The sequence below is a fragment of the Monodelphis domestica genome, chromosome 2, assembly GCF_027887165.1.
Source record: "Monodelphis domestica isolate mMonDom1 chromosome 2, mMonDom1.pri, whole genome shotgun sequence".
Lineage (NCBI taxonomy): Eukaryota > Metazoa > Chordata > Mammalia > Didelphimorphia > Didelphidae > Monodelphis > Monodelphis domestica.
In genome coordinates this window covers 223203788-223221493 of record NC_077228.1, presented here as the reverse complement: position 1 = coordinate 223221493, position 17706 = coordinate 223203788, and the positions used below count along the sequence as shown (strand labels likewise).

Here is a 17706-nt window from a genome sequence, read left to right as displayed (position 1 = left end):
TATTATCATTATTATTATTATTATTATTACAACATTATCAGTAGAATACTGATGTTAAAAAAGATGGGCTTTTGTTCCAGGAAATGTATTGGAATAATTAAAAGAACCAAGCAATTTCCTTAAGGTTATCAAACCTAATCTAAATCAAAAAATTCTATCTTGGATAGTGACAACCCACTGCAATGAAAACTAGTTCTTAATATAAAGTAAAATCAAAATTTCAGAAAATACTTTGAAAGAGAGTGAATTTTTAAAATTAATTTAAATTAAATTATAATCATATGCATACTTACTAGGCAAGATTTTGTCAAAATACAACATCAATGCCAAATACAAAAGAATATCAAAAAGCAATATGGAAAATGTTGCTAGGATTAGATATGAGTCTCCTGAAGGATCAGGAAAGGTAACTCCTCTTAAATCATAATCCAGGAGGACAATCTGAAAAGAAAACAAAAAAATAATAATAGAGTAGAACAAAATTAAAGTCATCAGTAATAGGAATTATACTTTGATTTTACAATCCATTTCTTTGATTATTTAAAGGGAATTTTTCATTATTAGTGATCCTAATTCACTGAGTCAGTGTTCCAAAGAAATAATAACTGAGGATAAAATAAAAACCCTGAAAGGATTTAAATTAATAGTCCAATGCAGGCTTTTCCAGTGATTACTACAAATATAAGAATCACCTATCTTATGCATCTAATCAGGCTTAATTTTCAAATGATTTATGCAATTGGATTTTAAATTGAAAGATCATAACTATCTATTAGGCTAGTTCATTTTCTATCATTTTGGGGTTCTCACAAATTTCTGGGGGCAACATGGGGTATTTTATATGTGAGTAAAACTTAAATATGGTTTTAGTCCCCACTCCCTTGTGAAGCAGGGGATCCCTATATAATGTTCCCTAATATTTTTTATTCACACATCTCATCATAATTCTAAGCATGTTCCTCCATTATTTATATATCTGTCTTTTATTTTCAATAAATCACATATATACTTACTACTGGACTAAAAAATATACATGTAAAACACATACAGTAGATATTTTAAAAGGATAATATAAAGATGAAATTAAACTATTTGATCCTGGAGTAAATAGAAAGTCACTGAATTTTATTGAGTATAGAGATAACATGATCATAGTTTAGCAGATCTGAGGAGGTTAGCTTAAAGGAAAGGCAGAATGAAACAGAAAAGCCAATTACGAATTCATTATAATAATCTAGGTATTAGGATATGAGATCCTGTACTAGGATTGTGTCTACATCAGTAGAAAAAAAAAGTGGTCAGATTTGGATGTTGTGGAGTTAAAAACATCAAGATTTGGCAACTGATTGGATGGGTGAAAACCAAAAACAATCATCATGGTTGTAGTGGTGACTGTAATAGTGACACCAAAGTAATCTGAGTGAATAGAAGGAGGGTACTGCCTTCAAAAATAAAATGGAAGTTTGGAAGATAAGAATATTGGGAGTAGGGATGAGAAGATAATGAAATATCTGGGATCCAAACCCCAATCTTTCTTTGTCTGCTTATCTTGTTTGACTCATTCTGACCTACCTAAAATAAAAAGAGAAGAGGCAGGTTTCTTATTCTCTGGTCATCACCCTCAAATCTCAGATCCTGACTTGGAGCTATGCCTATCACAATCAGGAAGTGATCTCAGGAAAGGAAGCAAGGGTGGAATTTTCCCAAAAGCAATCAGGCAGCTCCTGTGGCTAGCAGTTTAAGTTATGACTATCCCTGAGGAGCCCATACTGAGCTCACAAGAAGAGGGGGAAGAGAGGGAGGGAGTTTGTAGAGAGAGGAGTCTGAGTAGGGGAATCAGAGGAGGAGCTGTTTTTTAAACTTTTTTTTAAACTGGGACAGATTTGAAATATTCTCAGAATACTCTACCTAAATGATTTCAACCCCAATCTCTTCATTTCTGTAGAAAGTTTGGAAGTTTCCCTTTTCCAGGGTCCCACCTAGCAACTTGGAAAAAGAGTAACTTCTTAAGAGTTCTGCTTCTTCTCTCCCTCACAGTTTTATCAATAGCCTCCTTGTCTAGTTAATTCTATGGTCTGTTTCTGGTGACTACCATGATTAGGGACCCCTTACTCTCCCTACTGATGGCTCTGCTTTTTTTATTCTTTGCCTATGTCCATATAACCATCTTTCCCCCAGTGGCACAGCATCAACCCTTAGAAATTCAAAATATAGTCAAGCTTTCTAAGATCTCCCAAGAGGCTTATAGTAAAGATATCATATGTAAGCTAGGAAATATGTGTGGGCATAAATTTCTAAGAATTCTCTGGTTTTTATATCCTTTGCTCTTGGAGAAACTTGCTTAGAGACTTTTCATGGTTTAGATTTTTTTTTTAAGTAAGGAAAAACTTGCAACCAGACTCTGGTTTTTTCCTACCATGTGGCAAGAAGCAGGACAGGGGCACATTATCCCAGGGATTACAAGCAGGGGAAAGTGAAGCTGGAACGGAAATGAGATCACTTTGTGAGGCTATTCATGAACTTGCTATAAACTGGAAGAAAGAGAGGAGTAGAGGATCTGAGGACACAGAAATGGACAACATCTGGAGCTGAGGAACAGGGCCAAGCAGAGCAAACTGGGAACTACCTGGGGCACTCTCAATATCATTAATTGTCATGATGAGAACTAGCAGAGTTTGAGGCCATGGTTTCTTTAATCCCCTTGTTGCCTCAGAACACTGCTGAGTAAACTCCTGCTGGGTTTTTTTTTTAAACCCTCTCAATCCATTTCCTTTCCAGTCCCCCCAGACCAGCTGGGAGGAGGAGTAGAAGGGGGGAGAGAAAAATTAACCAAAACTGCAATAATAATGCCTCCTGCAATTTGAAGTTTTGTCTCACTGTGTATTTGAGTTTCTTTTGCTACCTGATTGTGTATTAATAAATCACATAGCCAGGAAATAAAATTGTTAAATCCTATGACCAAGGCAGGCAGACTTCAAGGTGTTAGGAAGGGATTTTTTTAAACTTTTACCTTCCCTTTTAGAATCAATATTACATATTGGTTCCAAGGCAAGAGAGTTGTAAGGGTTAGGCAATGGAGGTTTAGTAACTTACCCAGGGTCACACAGTTAGGAAAGGAAGAGATTTAAAAAAAATAATTTGAGCGGTATATAATAAACCAAACCAAAAGATTTACATTTAACCCAGGGCCAGATTATCCTTGGCTAGCATAAGGATGATATTAGACATTGTCTTATTAGTTTAGAGATAAGTAGAGAAGTTGGCTTGAGAAACAATTAAAGTTTGAAACAAATCTGAGATAGTGTCAGTTTCAAATGTTGACAGTGTATGAGGAAGGTGTAATGGTTTTTCTGTGACACTTACTCTCTCTAGGTGTGACAGTTACTCTGAGGGAGTGGCTCTCTCTCAGAGTGCTGGGAGCAGGTGACATCTTTTCTCTCTCTCCTTGCTGCCTGAAGGTAGAAGGAAAAGAGGAGGAAAGCCTGAAGGAGCTAAGTGATTTTCTTTTCCAACTTGGGAAACACTAGTTACTGTCTATTGCTGTTTCATAGATTGTTTTATCTCTAAGAATACCAAAGAAAGACCTATCTTTGATTTGGACTCCTAGTCTGTTGATACTCAGAGCTCTAACTTGGTTCTTGCTGAGGTTGTCTTTGTTATTTTGATAACTTGGAGACAAAGTTAAGAATTATATACTTCTTATAATAATGTTTACTAGAGAATAGGGAAAATTTGGGTTAGTCAGTTCAGGAAGGATCAGTGTAGCCAGTGGAAGCAGGAGAAGCAGTTCCTTGCAGAACCAGGGAGCTTTATTTGGGTGGAGTTAGAATTCCTTAGAATTAGAAATCCTTTTATATCCTTATATTCTCAATAAATAGTTTATTTTTATATAACAAGAGTCTCCTTAGCACACTTATACCTGGTCCTGAAGAGAGTTCACTTATAAGCTTCACTTCGCTTTGTAAGCACAGCAAGCAGGGTATCTAATCAGTTTATTGTAATCAGTTCGTTGCTTATTTTTACACTAGCCAAAAGAGTAGAAATGATGAGGATGAGGATGAGAACTGAGGGTGAAGAAGAAGGCCTGTAAAAACAGCCTCAGAGTCAAAGCCCCTCTTCCCCCACTTCTTTACTCTCCCTGGCCAAAGTTCCCCTTTAGTACTAGCACACAAGCTGCTTGCTGCCTCATCCCATGTATCCCCCTCTCCCCCACCCCTCTCTGACTATGCCCTGGCCTTGAACGCCAGGTTCATACTGCTTTTGACTATGTTTTTAACCTTGAGTATGTCTGGTGTTGGGTAACCTCAAATGTCTAGTTTGCTATTATCAATAACCAGCTGCCTTTACTCCCAGCTTTGATCGTTGGCCCAGCATATATGTAAAACCGAAATAAACCCTGTTTTTTCACTCATTCTATGCTTTAGCCTATTGGGAGATGACTCCAGGCTACAGGCCTGTACATAATAAACTACTCTTCCCACAGTCCTGGAGTCTTTGTCTTTTCTCTGCCCTAACAAGGGTGGTTGAGGGTAGATAATCCACAACATAAAATATCCCTCTTGACTAGTTAGATATTGAGCATTCTAGTGACAGTTTAGTTGTCTGGACTGGCAGAGGCCAGGAAAACAAGACGGCGATGCACTAATTTATTAATAAGAATACCTTCTGGCCCTGCGTTAGCACTTCTCATCAGACATCAGGCATCTAAGTGGCACAGTATATTAAAGTCAAGAAAATGAGCTTTAAAGGGATCTCAACAGCAACTACTACAAAAGTTGGTGTAAAAGCCAAAGGATATATCTGTAAAGTACTTAGCACGATAAACTGACAAACCATAAGTATTTAATAAAGTCTTATTCCTTCCCATTCGATTGCTTGGTTAGAGAAATCTTGGCCTCCAGTCCACAAGCTAGACTATTTGAGACATACATATAAGAAACCGAGCTCTCGATGGGATGGATATGCTCATTGCACAGTGCAAAAAGAGGCAGCAGCTTCTTCTATTACAAAGACCCTGTTCTGGCACGCAGCTCAGTGCTATGAGTTTTGCTAAGTGCACCATAAATTTTTGAATATTATATTTTCTCAGATAAAAGAAAAAATCTTAAATAATTTTGTTTAATATAAATTGTATGCATGCATAGTATGTATACGTACTATACCTGCCTCACCAACACACAATCTAGCCTATAATACATATTCACTAATCTCAAAACAGCAGACTTTGAACACATAAAGAACTCAACAAAAACATGATTTATCTTATTAAAAATAAGATTTGCACAGAAGTCTCTTGGCTTTCCCTTAATGTGGCCAATCTAACCATCTTGTATGCCTTGATTTCTCACAGTGAAGAAGACTGTCACAAACAAAGTCATTTAAGACCTACTGGTGTAGGTTACTGCTAGGTCTTGCTTGGTATGAATAATGAACCCTCTTTAGTGGTCTCATTATTTGAACAAATCAGAATAACATTGACAAGAAAATATTAATACTTAGAAGGCTCTAGCATTATCAAACATCCAAACCTTTAGAATGAAGATGTCTCACATTTCAGATTAGACTTACCTGCACCATGCCAGCACTAAAGGCAAAGGGGCTAAGGAGACTTAAAATCCATTCCAAAGATGTAGGAAGCTGCTTGTATAATGTAGCAAATCCCAAACATCCCCAAAACACAGAGAGGAGGAAGGCAATCAATCCAGTAAGCAGAGGTTTCTTTATCAATACACAAAGAAGGAAAGCAAACGCTACCTGAAAGAAAATAACCTTATTTGACAATCTGGTCTTTGGATAGTAGTGAAGGGGTACAATGAAATAAGGATCTTCATATTACAAAATTAATGCATAGTCCCTAGCCCAAGGCCCATTGACATAAAACTCTCTTCTTATTGGTGGAAATGAATGCCTTGCCTTAATTCAGGAGCAGGGAAAGGTTAGCAAAAGAGGCAAGAGGGCTCCAGTTCTTAGGCAGCCCCCCTTTGCAACTTTTCACTGTCAGTCCCTTTTGGGATTCTTCAAACTTTAAGCTGAGTTGCTTTAGGGACTTCTGGCTTCCAGCTTTAATAGTGGAGATGGAAGAGAATAGCCTAATTTCTGGCTCCTAATGTAAACGACTTTGGGAAAACTTGAGAAGACATCTCTGGAAGGAGGAGTAGGTGATCTCCATCAGGTCCTTCTATCTGGCTTACTACTCTAAAGACTTTGGGAAATTTCCCCTTGAGTAAGATCTAGGACCATTTCTCAGGGGTAAACAGAGTTATATTGCTCCCAATGGGAGAACTCCTTCATTCTGTGTATATTCTTCTATATATACCTCCTCTCATTCCTGTTTTGCTATAATTTGGATATCTGGATTTTGTTACTATTTTCTATATGTGTTCATTATGGAACTAATATTTGGTGGGAAGGAAGTCAAACCTTAAATATGGAATGTATAGTTTTCCTTTCCTCCACAATGATAAAATAATCTGATGTTAGATGAAGCCTCCTCATATCCAATAGACTAATAATATTTAATGTTGAAATCAGATATAATCCTAGCCCAGTACCCTTTTTCTCTGAGAACTTAGTCATGGCCTCCAACTTCTGTGAAAGAATTAAAGTCTCCCTTATAAAGGGAGGGTGGGGGGTGGAAGACTAGAGATGTCTATTCTGCCTCTCTTCGAGCTGCACAATGACAACCTGACACAGGTAAGCCTCACTGTATTTGTGCCTGTTCCCTCCAATTGGGCTCTCTCTCTATTACTATAAACATATATTTAGTTCTCATAAATATGGACTTTTCTCATTTGAAGTCTTTCTGCCTCTGAATACAACTTCCTATCCACCAATCAGCACTGTTTATTTTGGATTCAGAAATGGCAATCAACGTTTAATCACAAACAATGTCATTATTAGAATTACAATGTAGAAAATGTCAATAAGATTTTTAAGCCAACCAGATGCAGTGGAATACATTGATGTACAGGCCTGGATAATCTGTCTAAAATGATCTTCCATTGTCATGATCTGTCAAATGTACCATGTACCATTTTGTTTACCATGTTCTGAAAGGAATGTGGAAAAATGTAATGGACAAGAGAATTGAAGCAATTCACATCTGAAACTGTTGTATTACTTGCTTCCTAATTATTATGTGAAGTAGAAAAAAGAAAGGACTCCATTAACAGCCTATGTTGATGTTATTATCCAGTCAAATAGTTGGCCCTGAAGTAGAGAAAGCAATATGTAGTTTGGCAACTTACCAAAGACAAACCATATAGAAGAAATAGGGTGAATAACACAAAATAACCAGTCATGATGACAAGATGAGTAGATGTCACAAGTGCTAGAAATGTGGCCATAATCAAGATGTAGCCAGCATACAGCAAACCCCAGGATAGCCTAAGACAAAGACATTGCATTACTCCAAAATTCAATATGCCAGTGAATCACAGAGCTTCATCATAGTCTTCTTCTATTCTCAAGGTCAGATAAATAATTTTTCTCTTGGAAACTGCCAGAAATAGATTCCAAAATTGTTCTTAGAAGTAGGGACTTCTCTTACGGCTAACCAAAATTTCTATAATTTTTACTTAAATCTGTTTTATTGTTTCTCTGTGGAAATAAACATTTCCTCTCATATATAAAAAAAAAACTTCATATGCTGCGCATAGGAGACAATGAAAGAAACCATAAACTTTCTCTTTTCAAGGCAATTTCCAATCCCCAAATTTCTAACCTATGCTAAAAAGGCATCATTTTCCATGCTTTCTTCTTTTTTTAATAGTTTCATAGAATCTTATACCTGGAAAGAAGCATGTGATCAATCATTTAGAGTAGGAAAAGACATTATTAGACATCATCTAACCTGAAAGTTTTTCACCTAGTTTCTAAATCTATGGAATATTTCAATATATTTGGTTTTTTTCACAATTCTATGCACTTAATTTTGTTAAAAAATTATTCTGAGAAATGGTCCATAGGATTCCCAGATTGCTAAAGGAGTCTATGACTCAAAAAAGATTAAGAACCTCTGGCCTAATCCAATCCCCTCAATTTGCAGTTATTGAAAATTAATTTCTAGAAAAGTATAAGTGACTCCATTTTGTTCTGTATTAACCATTTTGCTATATTATGACCTCACATAAATTACAAAACAAGATGTGGCAGCTACTGTCCTTCAGGGTCTCTTTTTCACTCCATGTTTGTACAAAGAGGCAACTGATAAAGGTAGAAGATTTCAAGGTCCTGAGAATGTCCTCCTCCTTTGTCTGGCCCAACAGTCCATTCTCTTAGATTTACTATACCAAGAAGACAATTCCTGTGGTAAATAGAAGTTTTAACAAGTGTACTATTTTTCTTTGCATGGTCACCTGCATTTAAATGAAAAGTTGTCTCTTTTCTTTGTTTTATATAATGTATAAATATTGCTTGCTAAATTGTGAATGGCACATTTCCCATCAACTGCTGGTGAACAAAACCTGTTTCTGTTTCTGATTTGTTCTGGCTTATTGGCATTAGCTAGACAAATTGATAAGTAAATACATGTGAAAGAAATCTGAGTAAAGAAATCCGAGCTCTGGAGAGGTGAAGGGACCCAGCTGAGGTCACACAATGGTAGGAAGTTTTTTTTTTTTTCATTTTACTAAACAAAGTTCCAAGTAACTGACAGACATGGAATAAAAACCTAGATCCTTTGAGTTATTTGACTCTAAAACTAATTTTCTTCTCACTATGCCCAGACCTTCCAGTAGTTTTCCTACTTTCTTTTTAAAATGTGGTCCCAAAATGGCTCAGACTACATTAGGCAGAGTATGACAATAGAACATTTTAGACAAATTAACTGTATCAAAGTAGGGCATTGTGTCATATTGACTTTTTTACAATGCCACTCCAATAACAATACATTCTCAGTTTGTAGTAAAAAATTGGTTACCATATCTGAATTAACTATCATGGTAGAGCTAGTTTTTCTACTGAGTTGGTTGTTTCCTGTATGCCAACAACCTCTGTAATGGACTAGCTATTCTATGGTAACAATCTTCACTCATGAGAAGAAAAAACTTATATAGACCTTTGAGCATGCTTTGAACTAAACAGAGCCCAGAGCCAGATGTCCATAGGGAATCATTCCCACTGTGATTTGAGCTACCCAGATTGTGCTCCTGGATCTTTCCCATAGACAGAGATCAATGATGCCTCTCTAGAGAGCTATTTTTTTTTTCAGAAAATAAACAGAAAAACTCCTAGGTTCTAAATCTTCCCCAGAGGAAACCCTAGGGAGAAAGGGGGGGGGGAGGGACTTCCATAAGAAGAAACATAGAAATCTAATTCAAAAAGGTTGTCTTTGAAAAATGTTTCAGAATCATGAATGTTTTGACTCTACTAGAATCACCAGTGAATGTAAATATATTTATGTTCTGCCACTATCTGCCAACATTGGAAAGAACCCTGGTTTTGGAGTCTGGGATGTGAATTTAAATCCTGTCTGGCATGTGTTTCCTGTGTGATGTTCGGCAAATCATTTAGCCTCTTTTGGCCTTAGTATCTTCATCTGTAAAATAAAGGGGCTAGATTAGAGGCAACAGGAATAATCAGATAGAGCAGTAAACTTAGAGCCAAAAAGACCTGGGTTCAATCCCAGAATTACACTAGATTTAGACTCTTAAACTATACATAATCACATATTGACAGATAGAATTGGATTTGGAATTAAAGAACTTTGGATTCAAATTATAGACTCTGCCACTTATTCTCTGTGTGATCTGTGTAAGTCTCTACTTTTCTGGCCTCAGTTTAATCATCTACAAAATGAAATATTCAGACTCAGTGACCTCTGAAGTCCCTTATAGCTCTAAACTAATGAACCTATCTTGGTTTCCTCTGAGTGGGAACAATTGAACCTAGTGCCCTACCAATGGGTTGTGCACACAGTAAGGATTTAATAAATGCGTTTTATCTGCCTGCCCACCTGCCTACTTTTATGAGTTAATGTTTCCTTATGTAATAATATTGTGAGGTACTGAAGGAGGGACCACTGAGAGGGAAATGTGACCGGCTTTGACTCTGATAGCCAAAGTTTCTCATAATATTTAATTTCCTATTATGTCATTTTAATATAGACTTGTCTTTCCCATGGTTCCTGAAACTATGGAGAAAACATTAGAATCTTTTTCACTTCAAAGAAGCAGAAAAAACCCTGTTGTCATTTCTTGTTTCTAACCCCACAAACATCTAAGAGAATCATCTGATCCAATGATAGGAATACATGAAGAAGTAACAAGCAGAGTAAGTTTAAATTAATCATATTATATTATGATAATATTTTCACATAAAATTTAACATAATATATAATAAGTATTATATTCCCATAAAAACCTACCTTCTATAGGAATCTGTACACAATCCCCCTTAATTCTAGTGCCTTCCCTCTGATAATGATTTCCAGTGTACCCTCTGTAGCTTTCTTTGGACATAGTTATTTGTATGTTGTCTCCCCCATTAGACTGTGAGCTCCTTGAGAAGAGGTGCCCTCTTTTACTTTCCTTTGTCTCCTCAGTGCTTAACACAGTGCCTAGCTCATAGAAGGTGCTTAATGTATGTGTATTGCCTGACTAGACAAGAACTGTGGTTTTGGAAATGGCCAGGTTCCTATACTTCATTCATTTGTGCCACCCATACATAAAGTGATTAATTTACCAGAATGCTGAACTTTGGAGACCCATCATTGTCATCCACTCTTTAATGTTTTTTCTGTCTCTTGTAACATTAAATGATGCAAAATATATCAATGGTGAAAAAGAAATTATGCAGAAGAAAATAAAGATCTCATTTAAAAATCCTCCTTGTGCAATAAAGGGTAATGTCTTCATGTTGATACCAGATACCGCCATGAGCATATCCATCACCGAATGATTTGTAGCCATCTAAATTAAAATGTTAAAATAAAAATCATTATATTAAACAGTAGAAGATTTCAAGAAATTGAATAATCTTTTAATTTTTTCTTCAGTAGTCACAAAGATACTATATTTCTTAAAGATTCAGGTATTCAGATTTATTGTCTGGCTGAGATCTCATAGGAAATCTCCTCCCCCTCCTTCATTTCAGTGATGAGAGACTGAGGTCTAGAGAGATTAAGTGCCCTTATCAAAGTCACATAGTCAGCAAGTGGCATGGCTGACATGAAAGGCACTATGGTATCTTGGAAAGTTCAGTGATGTTTAGAGTCAGAGGAACCCACATCTGCCACTTACTACCTATGTGGCCTTGGTACAAAGGTGAACTAAAATCAGCTCAAACCAGGAATGACCATTACATTTTCCATGTAAGCATTTACATAATGGAATTTGGCAAATGATGCAAATCAATTGCTCAAGTTTTTGTTTGATTGATTATAAAAGAACATTTTCTTTTGAAAGCTGGTTTTTAAGAATTTATCAGTACTCTGCTGCCTTCAGCAATTTACTTAACCTTTCTTGACCATAGTTTTCTCATCTATAAAATGAAAGAGGGGAACTATGTCCCTTGCACCTCTAAATCTGTGAGCTTTTGATGCTAAAACAATCCTTCTGACTCCTAATCTAATGTTTTCCATTAGTATAGCCTTCTGCTTTATAACTAGGCAGTAGGGTATCCAAATGGGAGAGTTCTGGACTTGGAGTCAGGAAATTGTTGTTCTGTCATTTCAGGGATGTCCTATTTTTTTGTGATTCCATTTGGGATTATGTTGGCAAAGCCACTAGAGTAGTTTCTCATTTCCTTTTCTGATTCATTTTAAAGATGAGGAAAATGAGGCAAACAGCTAGGTGACTTTCCCAAGACCTGAATTCAAATGTGACCTCAGACTTTTATTAACTGTATGACCTTGGGCAAGTCACTTATCTCTCTTGTAAAATTAATATAAATAGCACCTATCACCCAGAACTGTTTTGAGGATCAAATGAGATGAGAATTATAAAATACTTAGCACAGTGCCAGGTACATAGTACCTATATAAATGCTAGTTATTATTATTGTTGTTGTACCAAAATATTGGCAATTCTGATATTATTAATTAATATTAATTATTGGGTTCTTTAAATTATGCACTTACTTCTATTATAGCAGCATTAATGGCAGCTTGAAAAGCAACAAAACCTCTTTCCCAGTAGCTTGTAAGGGAACATGTGATTTCTCCATATGTCTCAAAACAGTGAGCTTTAAGAAGAAAAGCACAACTAATCATTATGGGGATTGAAATCCTTTTACTTTGGTTCAAAAGTATATGGATCCAAGCTGGCTCAAAGTCCATGTTATAATAGAGTTAGGAATTTTTCAAAATTGAACAATAGAAGTAGCATAGGAACTCATTTTGTTGATTAGACCTATTGCTTATATAAGAGGACTTCAATATGGGTTGGGGGAAAGATGATGGGTAGTGATGATGACTCAAAAAAAAAAACAGGAAAAAATAGCATAAAAATAGAAATATACACCAAAGAGAGCAAAATGGGGTTAAGGAGAGATAAGCAAGTCAGTTTTTTTTCTGTTAAATACAAACTTTAAAAACTATGCATAAAGGTAATACATATAAAACCCAGATCAAATTTCTTGCCAGGTCTAAGAAAGGGGATGGAAGGGAGAGAGGTAGACAATTTGGATCATATAATTTCACAAAACTTATATGGTAAGTTATTACATTAAATTGGTCAAATAAAATCTTTACAAAAATAAATGTATAACTAAATAAACTTATTCAAATGAAAAAAATGAAATACAAAAAATAAATGTATAAAAATTTTAACTATGTATAAGTATTCAAAGTTTCTATTTCAATCACTTTTATGTTCTTTGAATATTGAAAGATTATCATTTGCTGATAGCCATTAAATTCTCAATAAAAAGAGAAAATATTTTTTTAAAATTATAATCTCTAAAAAACAAGAGGAAGTTAGTAGGAAAGAATAAGTCCACTCTAGTAGACAAACATTTTTTTGCCTTAGATAAGAAATATCACATTTGATATAATCAATGGAATATGCTTCTCTATTAATATTATAATCTTTCATATGTCCTCATCTTTAATTCATAATATACTGTCATGCACAAAAAAGGAACAGTATGGTTTTCTAATGAGAAAATCACCTGAGTGGTCTAAATGTTCCTTCATCACAGGTGTCCTATAACCCCAATTAAACTTCAGCTCATAGGAGAAATTATCCGTGAAGATGATTCCCACCATTTCAGAATATTTTTTTGGAATTAATGTATCCATCGCTTCTTGATTTGGCATCCCAATGACTTTTCGTCCTGACATTTGTAAGATAAATTAGTCATGTTAGATTATTTCCAAATAATATAACATTGAGAGCAATTGTTTTAAGTAAAATGATTTGTTTAAATAAACCAAATTAAACACTGCACACTAAATCTGGATTCAAAGTCTAATTTTCTAAACCTAGGAAGATTACATAGGAAACTGATGGTTAATTTTAAGTAAGCAAACCTTATAAACCAACTTTGGTCACATAAATATGCCTACATAATTTAGTTTTGCACAAAATAATTGAGAGTATTATGCATGTGAAATAATAACAATGATTTTTTAAAAAATCTCATATTTTCCAGATCCCTTCATACTTTTCTCAGTAATTGCCATAGTGCAAAAATATAAAACTCCTACAATAGCCCTGTTCTACTTCTTTTCTAAGAGTCATTTAACCCATTATAATTGCTTTAATTACCATAATCAGGACTAAGACATATGCAATGACTTGTTTAACTGGAATTTGTTCAGCTGAAATTCAGCAAGTCCCCTCAAAAAGTTGATGGAAGTTGTATATCTAGAGAAGAAAGGGGCATATCTGTTGGGATTGCTGAGGATCAAAAAGGTATATAAATTCTTGGCATCTAGGTGGTACATTGGATAGAATGGATACTAGATATAGAGTCAGAAAGATCTAAATTCAGATCCAGCCTCAGAAATTTACTAGTTATGTGAACTTGTATAGGTTAAGAAACCTCCATGTGCCTTAATTTCCTCATATGCAAAATGAAGATAATAATAGCAATTACTATCTCTCAGGGTTATTGTAAGAATAAAATGAGATATTTGTAAAGTCCTTTGAAAATCTTAAAGCATGACTACTTAAAGTTTTCTGTATCAATATCATCATTGTACTATTATTATATAAGTTGGAAAAAGAAGAGATATTTCAAAGTATATGCAATTAAACTGGACCCAATAACCAGTACTCAGACTGGGATAGATGAACTTTTTTTTTTAAGCAGGTATCAAAGAGGCAGCCTAGAAATAAAATCCAGGAATTCGAACCTTCTAGGCTCTCTCCACTTAATACATGTTCCCCACAGCTGTTGAAAATCATTTTTCCTAAAACATAGGTCCTAACAAGTCACTTCTCTGATCAAAAACTTGCAATGACTTCCTAGTGCCCATAAGATAAAATATAAACTTCATATCTTTATCCTAGCATTTAAGGTCCTCTAACATCTGGCTTCCACATAACTTTCCAATCTTATTTCATTCTGCATTCCTTCTCCCAAGAAATCTACGAATCAACTGCTCTGCAGCCTCACTTCTTCATCTTCTGTTTCTGATTATTTGAGCAAGGTGTTTACCAGGAGGCAGATAGGTGTTGCAGTCTGGACTGGAGTCAAGAAGGCTTGAATTTCAATCTGGCCTCAAACATTTACTATCCCTGTGATCCCTGGACAAATCCTCTAACTTCTGTTTACATCAGTTTCTTCAACTACCAAATGGGAATAATAGCATTTACTTTTCATGGTTATTGTGATGACCAGATATTGAACATATTGAACTGATTACAATGGAAGTCCAGTGGAACAAGTTAATTTTGAAGTTTCTGAGCCTTCATAAGTGTTCATTTAGTATATTGGAAGACAAGCTATTGAGTTAGTCAGATAAAAGTTTCCTTCCTGGAGATGAGCAAGGAGGACATGAAAACCAAAACAAATATCTAAGAGATGCAATTAAAACTTTGAAGAACTTTCCAGGGTTTATTAGGAATGAAGAGAATGGGCTATATGCATTAGAGCCCACAAAAAAAAAAAAACAGGGCATAGACACAGACTTCAAAACCCAGACAGCAAAACTAAATGGATAAAAGTTACAGAGAGTTGGGCCACCATCAATCAGAACCAAGATTTTTGAAAGCTGAGTAGTGAGAACAAAATAGCAAGAGAATAAAACCCATGAAAATTATAGAGGGCCTCCATGGGTCATGTGTTCAGTCATTATAGCTATTTCAAGAATGGGAGTGCCGAAAATGTTCGATAAGTGACATAATAACAAGGTTTTGCTGAGAAATATAATTTAGGTGTCAGCAAAACAAGGGAGACAGAGGCGGAGTTAAGATGGCGGTGTAGAGGCAGCAAAAGTTCAGACCTCTGAAAATCCCATCTTACCAGTTACAAACTGAATGCTCCTTGGGGACTGAAAATCAAATGTAACAACAAGACAGAGCCAAGAAACTCCCCTGCTGGACTCAATTCAAAAGGTACACTCCCCCATAGTCAGAATTTGAGAATACTCAGGTTTAAGGGGAAGGAAGAAGGAAGGTCCCAGGATCCCCCTCCCACCACCTAAAGCACTAAGCCTCCAGAGGCAGCAGGAACCTCTGAGCGGGCAAAGGCCCTGGTCTTGAGGGAGTACCTTGTGGGCAGGGCTGTGCCAGACTCAGAGAATGGAACACAGGCAGTGGGAAAGGAGCTGGAAAGGGAACACAGAGCGGGCAGCCTGGTCACAGAGGTGAAGACCTTCCATATTGCTTCAGCCTTCCAGAAGGTTTTGGTATCAGGACACATCCAGCCCAACACAGCTGAACTTAATTCCGTCAAAAGTCTTCAGAGGTCAGGGAAACTCAAGCTCCAACACCCCTCTCTCACAGATTGCTCGACTTTAATTCAATCAAAAGCCTCCAGAGGATAGGGAAGCTCAAGTTCCAATAGCCCTCCCCCACAGACTGCACTGAGAGATCTTGTGACAAAGCTCCAAGAGGCGAGAATACTAGAAAACCCCAAAAACAAAAATATGAGAGGAGAAAGAACACAGACAACTGTGGGGAGTAAAGAAAGGGTAGGTAGGAGCAAACAACAGAAAAAGAAAAAAATTACATTGACAGCTTCTATACAGTCAATGAACAAAGAGCAAATGGAACAAAGAAAGATCAAGGAATGTCAAGCAAAAACACAGAAACCACAGCAAATTGGACACAGGCTTTGGAAGAACTCAAAACACAATTCAAAGCACAATTAAGAGAGGCTGAAGACAACTGGGAAAAGAAATTAAAAACTAATATAAGTCATCTGGAAACAGAAAATAGTGTCTTGAAAACCAAAATTAATCAGCTTGAAAATGAGGCAAAGGAGATGAAAGATGAGGCAAAGAAGACAAAAGATGAGTTAAAGAAGATGAAAGATAAGGTAAAGAGAATGAAAGATGACCTCCAAAGAAAACCAGATGAGAAGGAGAAGGATGACCAAAAAGCCAGGGATGAAATCCAGTCTTTAAGAATCAGAATACAACAACTAGAATTAAGTGACCTCACAAGGCAGCAGAACAGTATAAAACAAAACCAAAAGAATGAAAAAATTGAAAAAAAAATATGAAGCATCTCATTCACACAACAAATGATTTTAAAAATCGCTTGAGGAGAGACAACTTAAGAATCATTGGTCTACCAGAAGACCATGACAAAAGGAAAAGCGTCCACACCATACTACAGGAAATTATCCAAGAAAACTGCCCCAATATTCTAGAACAAGAGGGAAAAGTAGAGATTGAAAGAATCCACAGATCACCTCCTATATTTAATCCCCAACTGACAACACCCAGGAATGTTATAGCCAAATTCAAGAACTATCAGACCAAGGAAAAAATATTACAAGCTGCCAAGAAGTCATTCAGATACCATGGAACCACAGTGGGGATAGCACAGAATCTGGCTGCATCGACACTGAAGGATCAAAAGGAATGGAATATGATGTTCCAGAAAGCAATGGAACTAGGTCTACAACCAAGAATCAACTACCCAGCAAAACTGACTTTATTCTTACAAGGGAAAATATGGTCATTCAACAAAATAGAAGAATTCCAAGTATTTGTAAAGAAAAGACCAGACCTGAACAGAAATTTTAATGCCCAAACACATAACTCAAGAGAATCACCAAAAGATAATTAAGAAAGAGGGGAAAAGGAAAAACAAAACAAAACAAACAAATAAACCCTTTTTTAACAGACCAAATAACTTAAAATGATATGTATCCCTATAAAAAAGAAGTAATTGGTAACTCTTAAAAATTGTTATTATCACCTGGGCAGCTAGAAGAATTACACTTAGAGGGAACAGTGACAGACTGTATAGGAGGAAATTAAAAGATCTATAGATATATATATATGCATAAATACATATACATGTGCATATATATACATATATATGTATATACAACTAGAGCTAAAAAAAAGAGGTTAATACTAAATGAAATGGGAAAAGAAACAAAAGGGGGTAAATTTATATGTCATAAAGAAGTTCATGGCGGGAGGTGAGAGAACATCAATACCATGGAAGAGTAAAGAGGTTGGAGATAGGAAATCCTCAACTCTTACATACATTGAAATTGACCAAAGAGGGAAGAACAATCTAATCCATTGGAGCAGAGAATAGATTTGTGCCCTATAGGGAAGTAGAAGGGTAACAAATG

The 17706-nt window shown here is 35.9% G+C and overlaps 1 protein-coding gene across 8 annotated transcripts in view; it reads right to left on the bottom strand.

The window, feature by feature from the left end:
• LOC100029087 (ATP-binding cassette sub-family A member 10) overlaps positions 1–17706 on the bottom strand; it is a 142161-nt gene that overhangs the window by 107562 nt on the left and 16893 nt on the right. For 6 of the 8 annotated variants that reach the window (XM_056817227.1, XM_007482723.2, XM_056817226.1 and 3 more), the window contains 6 exons: positions 13111–13275; positions 12080–12183; positions 10684–10910; positions 7248–7386; positions 5569–5754; positions 294–441 (listed from right to left, as the gene is read on the bottom strand). In XM_056817227.1, coding sequence (XP_056673205.1) covers positions 294–441; positions 5569–5754; positions 7248–7386; positions 10684–10910; positions 12080–12183; positions 13111–13275 — 969 coding nt within the window. Of the gene's footprint in view, positions 1–293; positions 442–5568; positions 5755–7247; positions 7387–10683; positions 10911–12079; positions 12184–13110; positions 13276–13709; positions 13975–17706 lie in introns of those variants that run through there. The other 2 variants (XM_056817230.1, XM_007482725.2) reach the window with 2 other exon arrangements.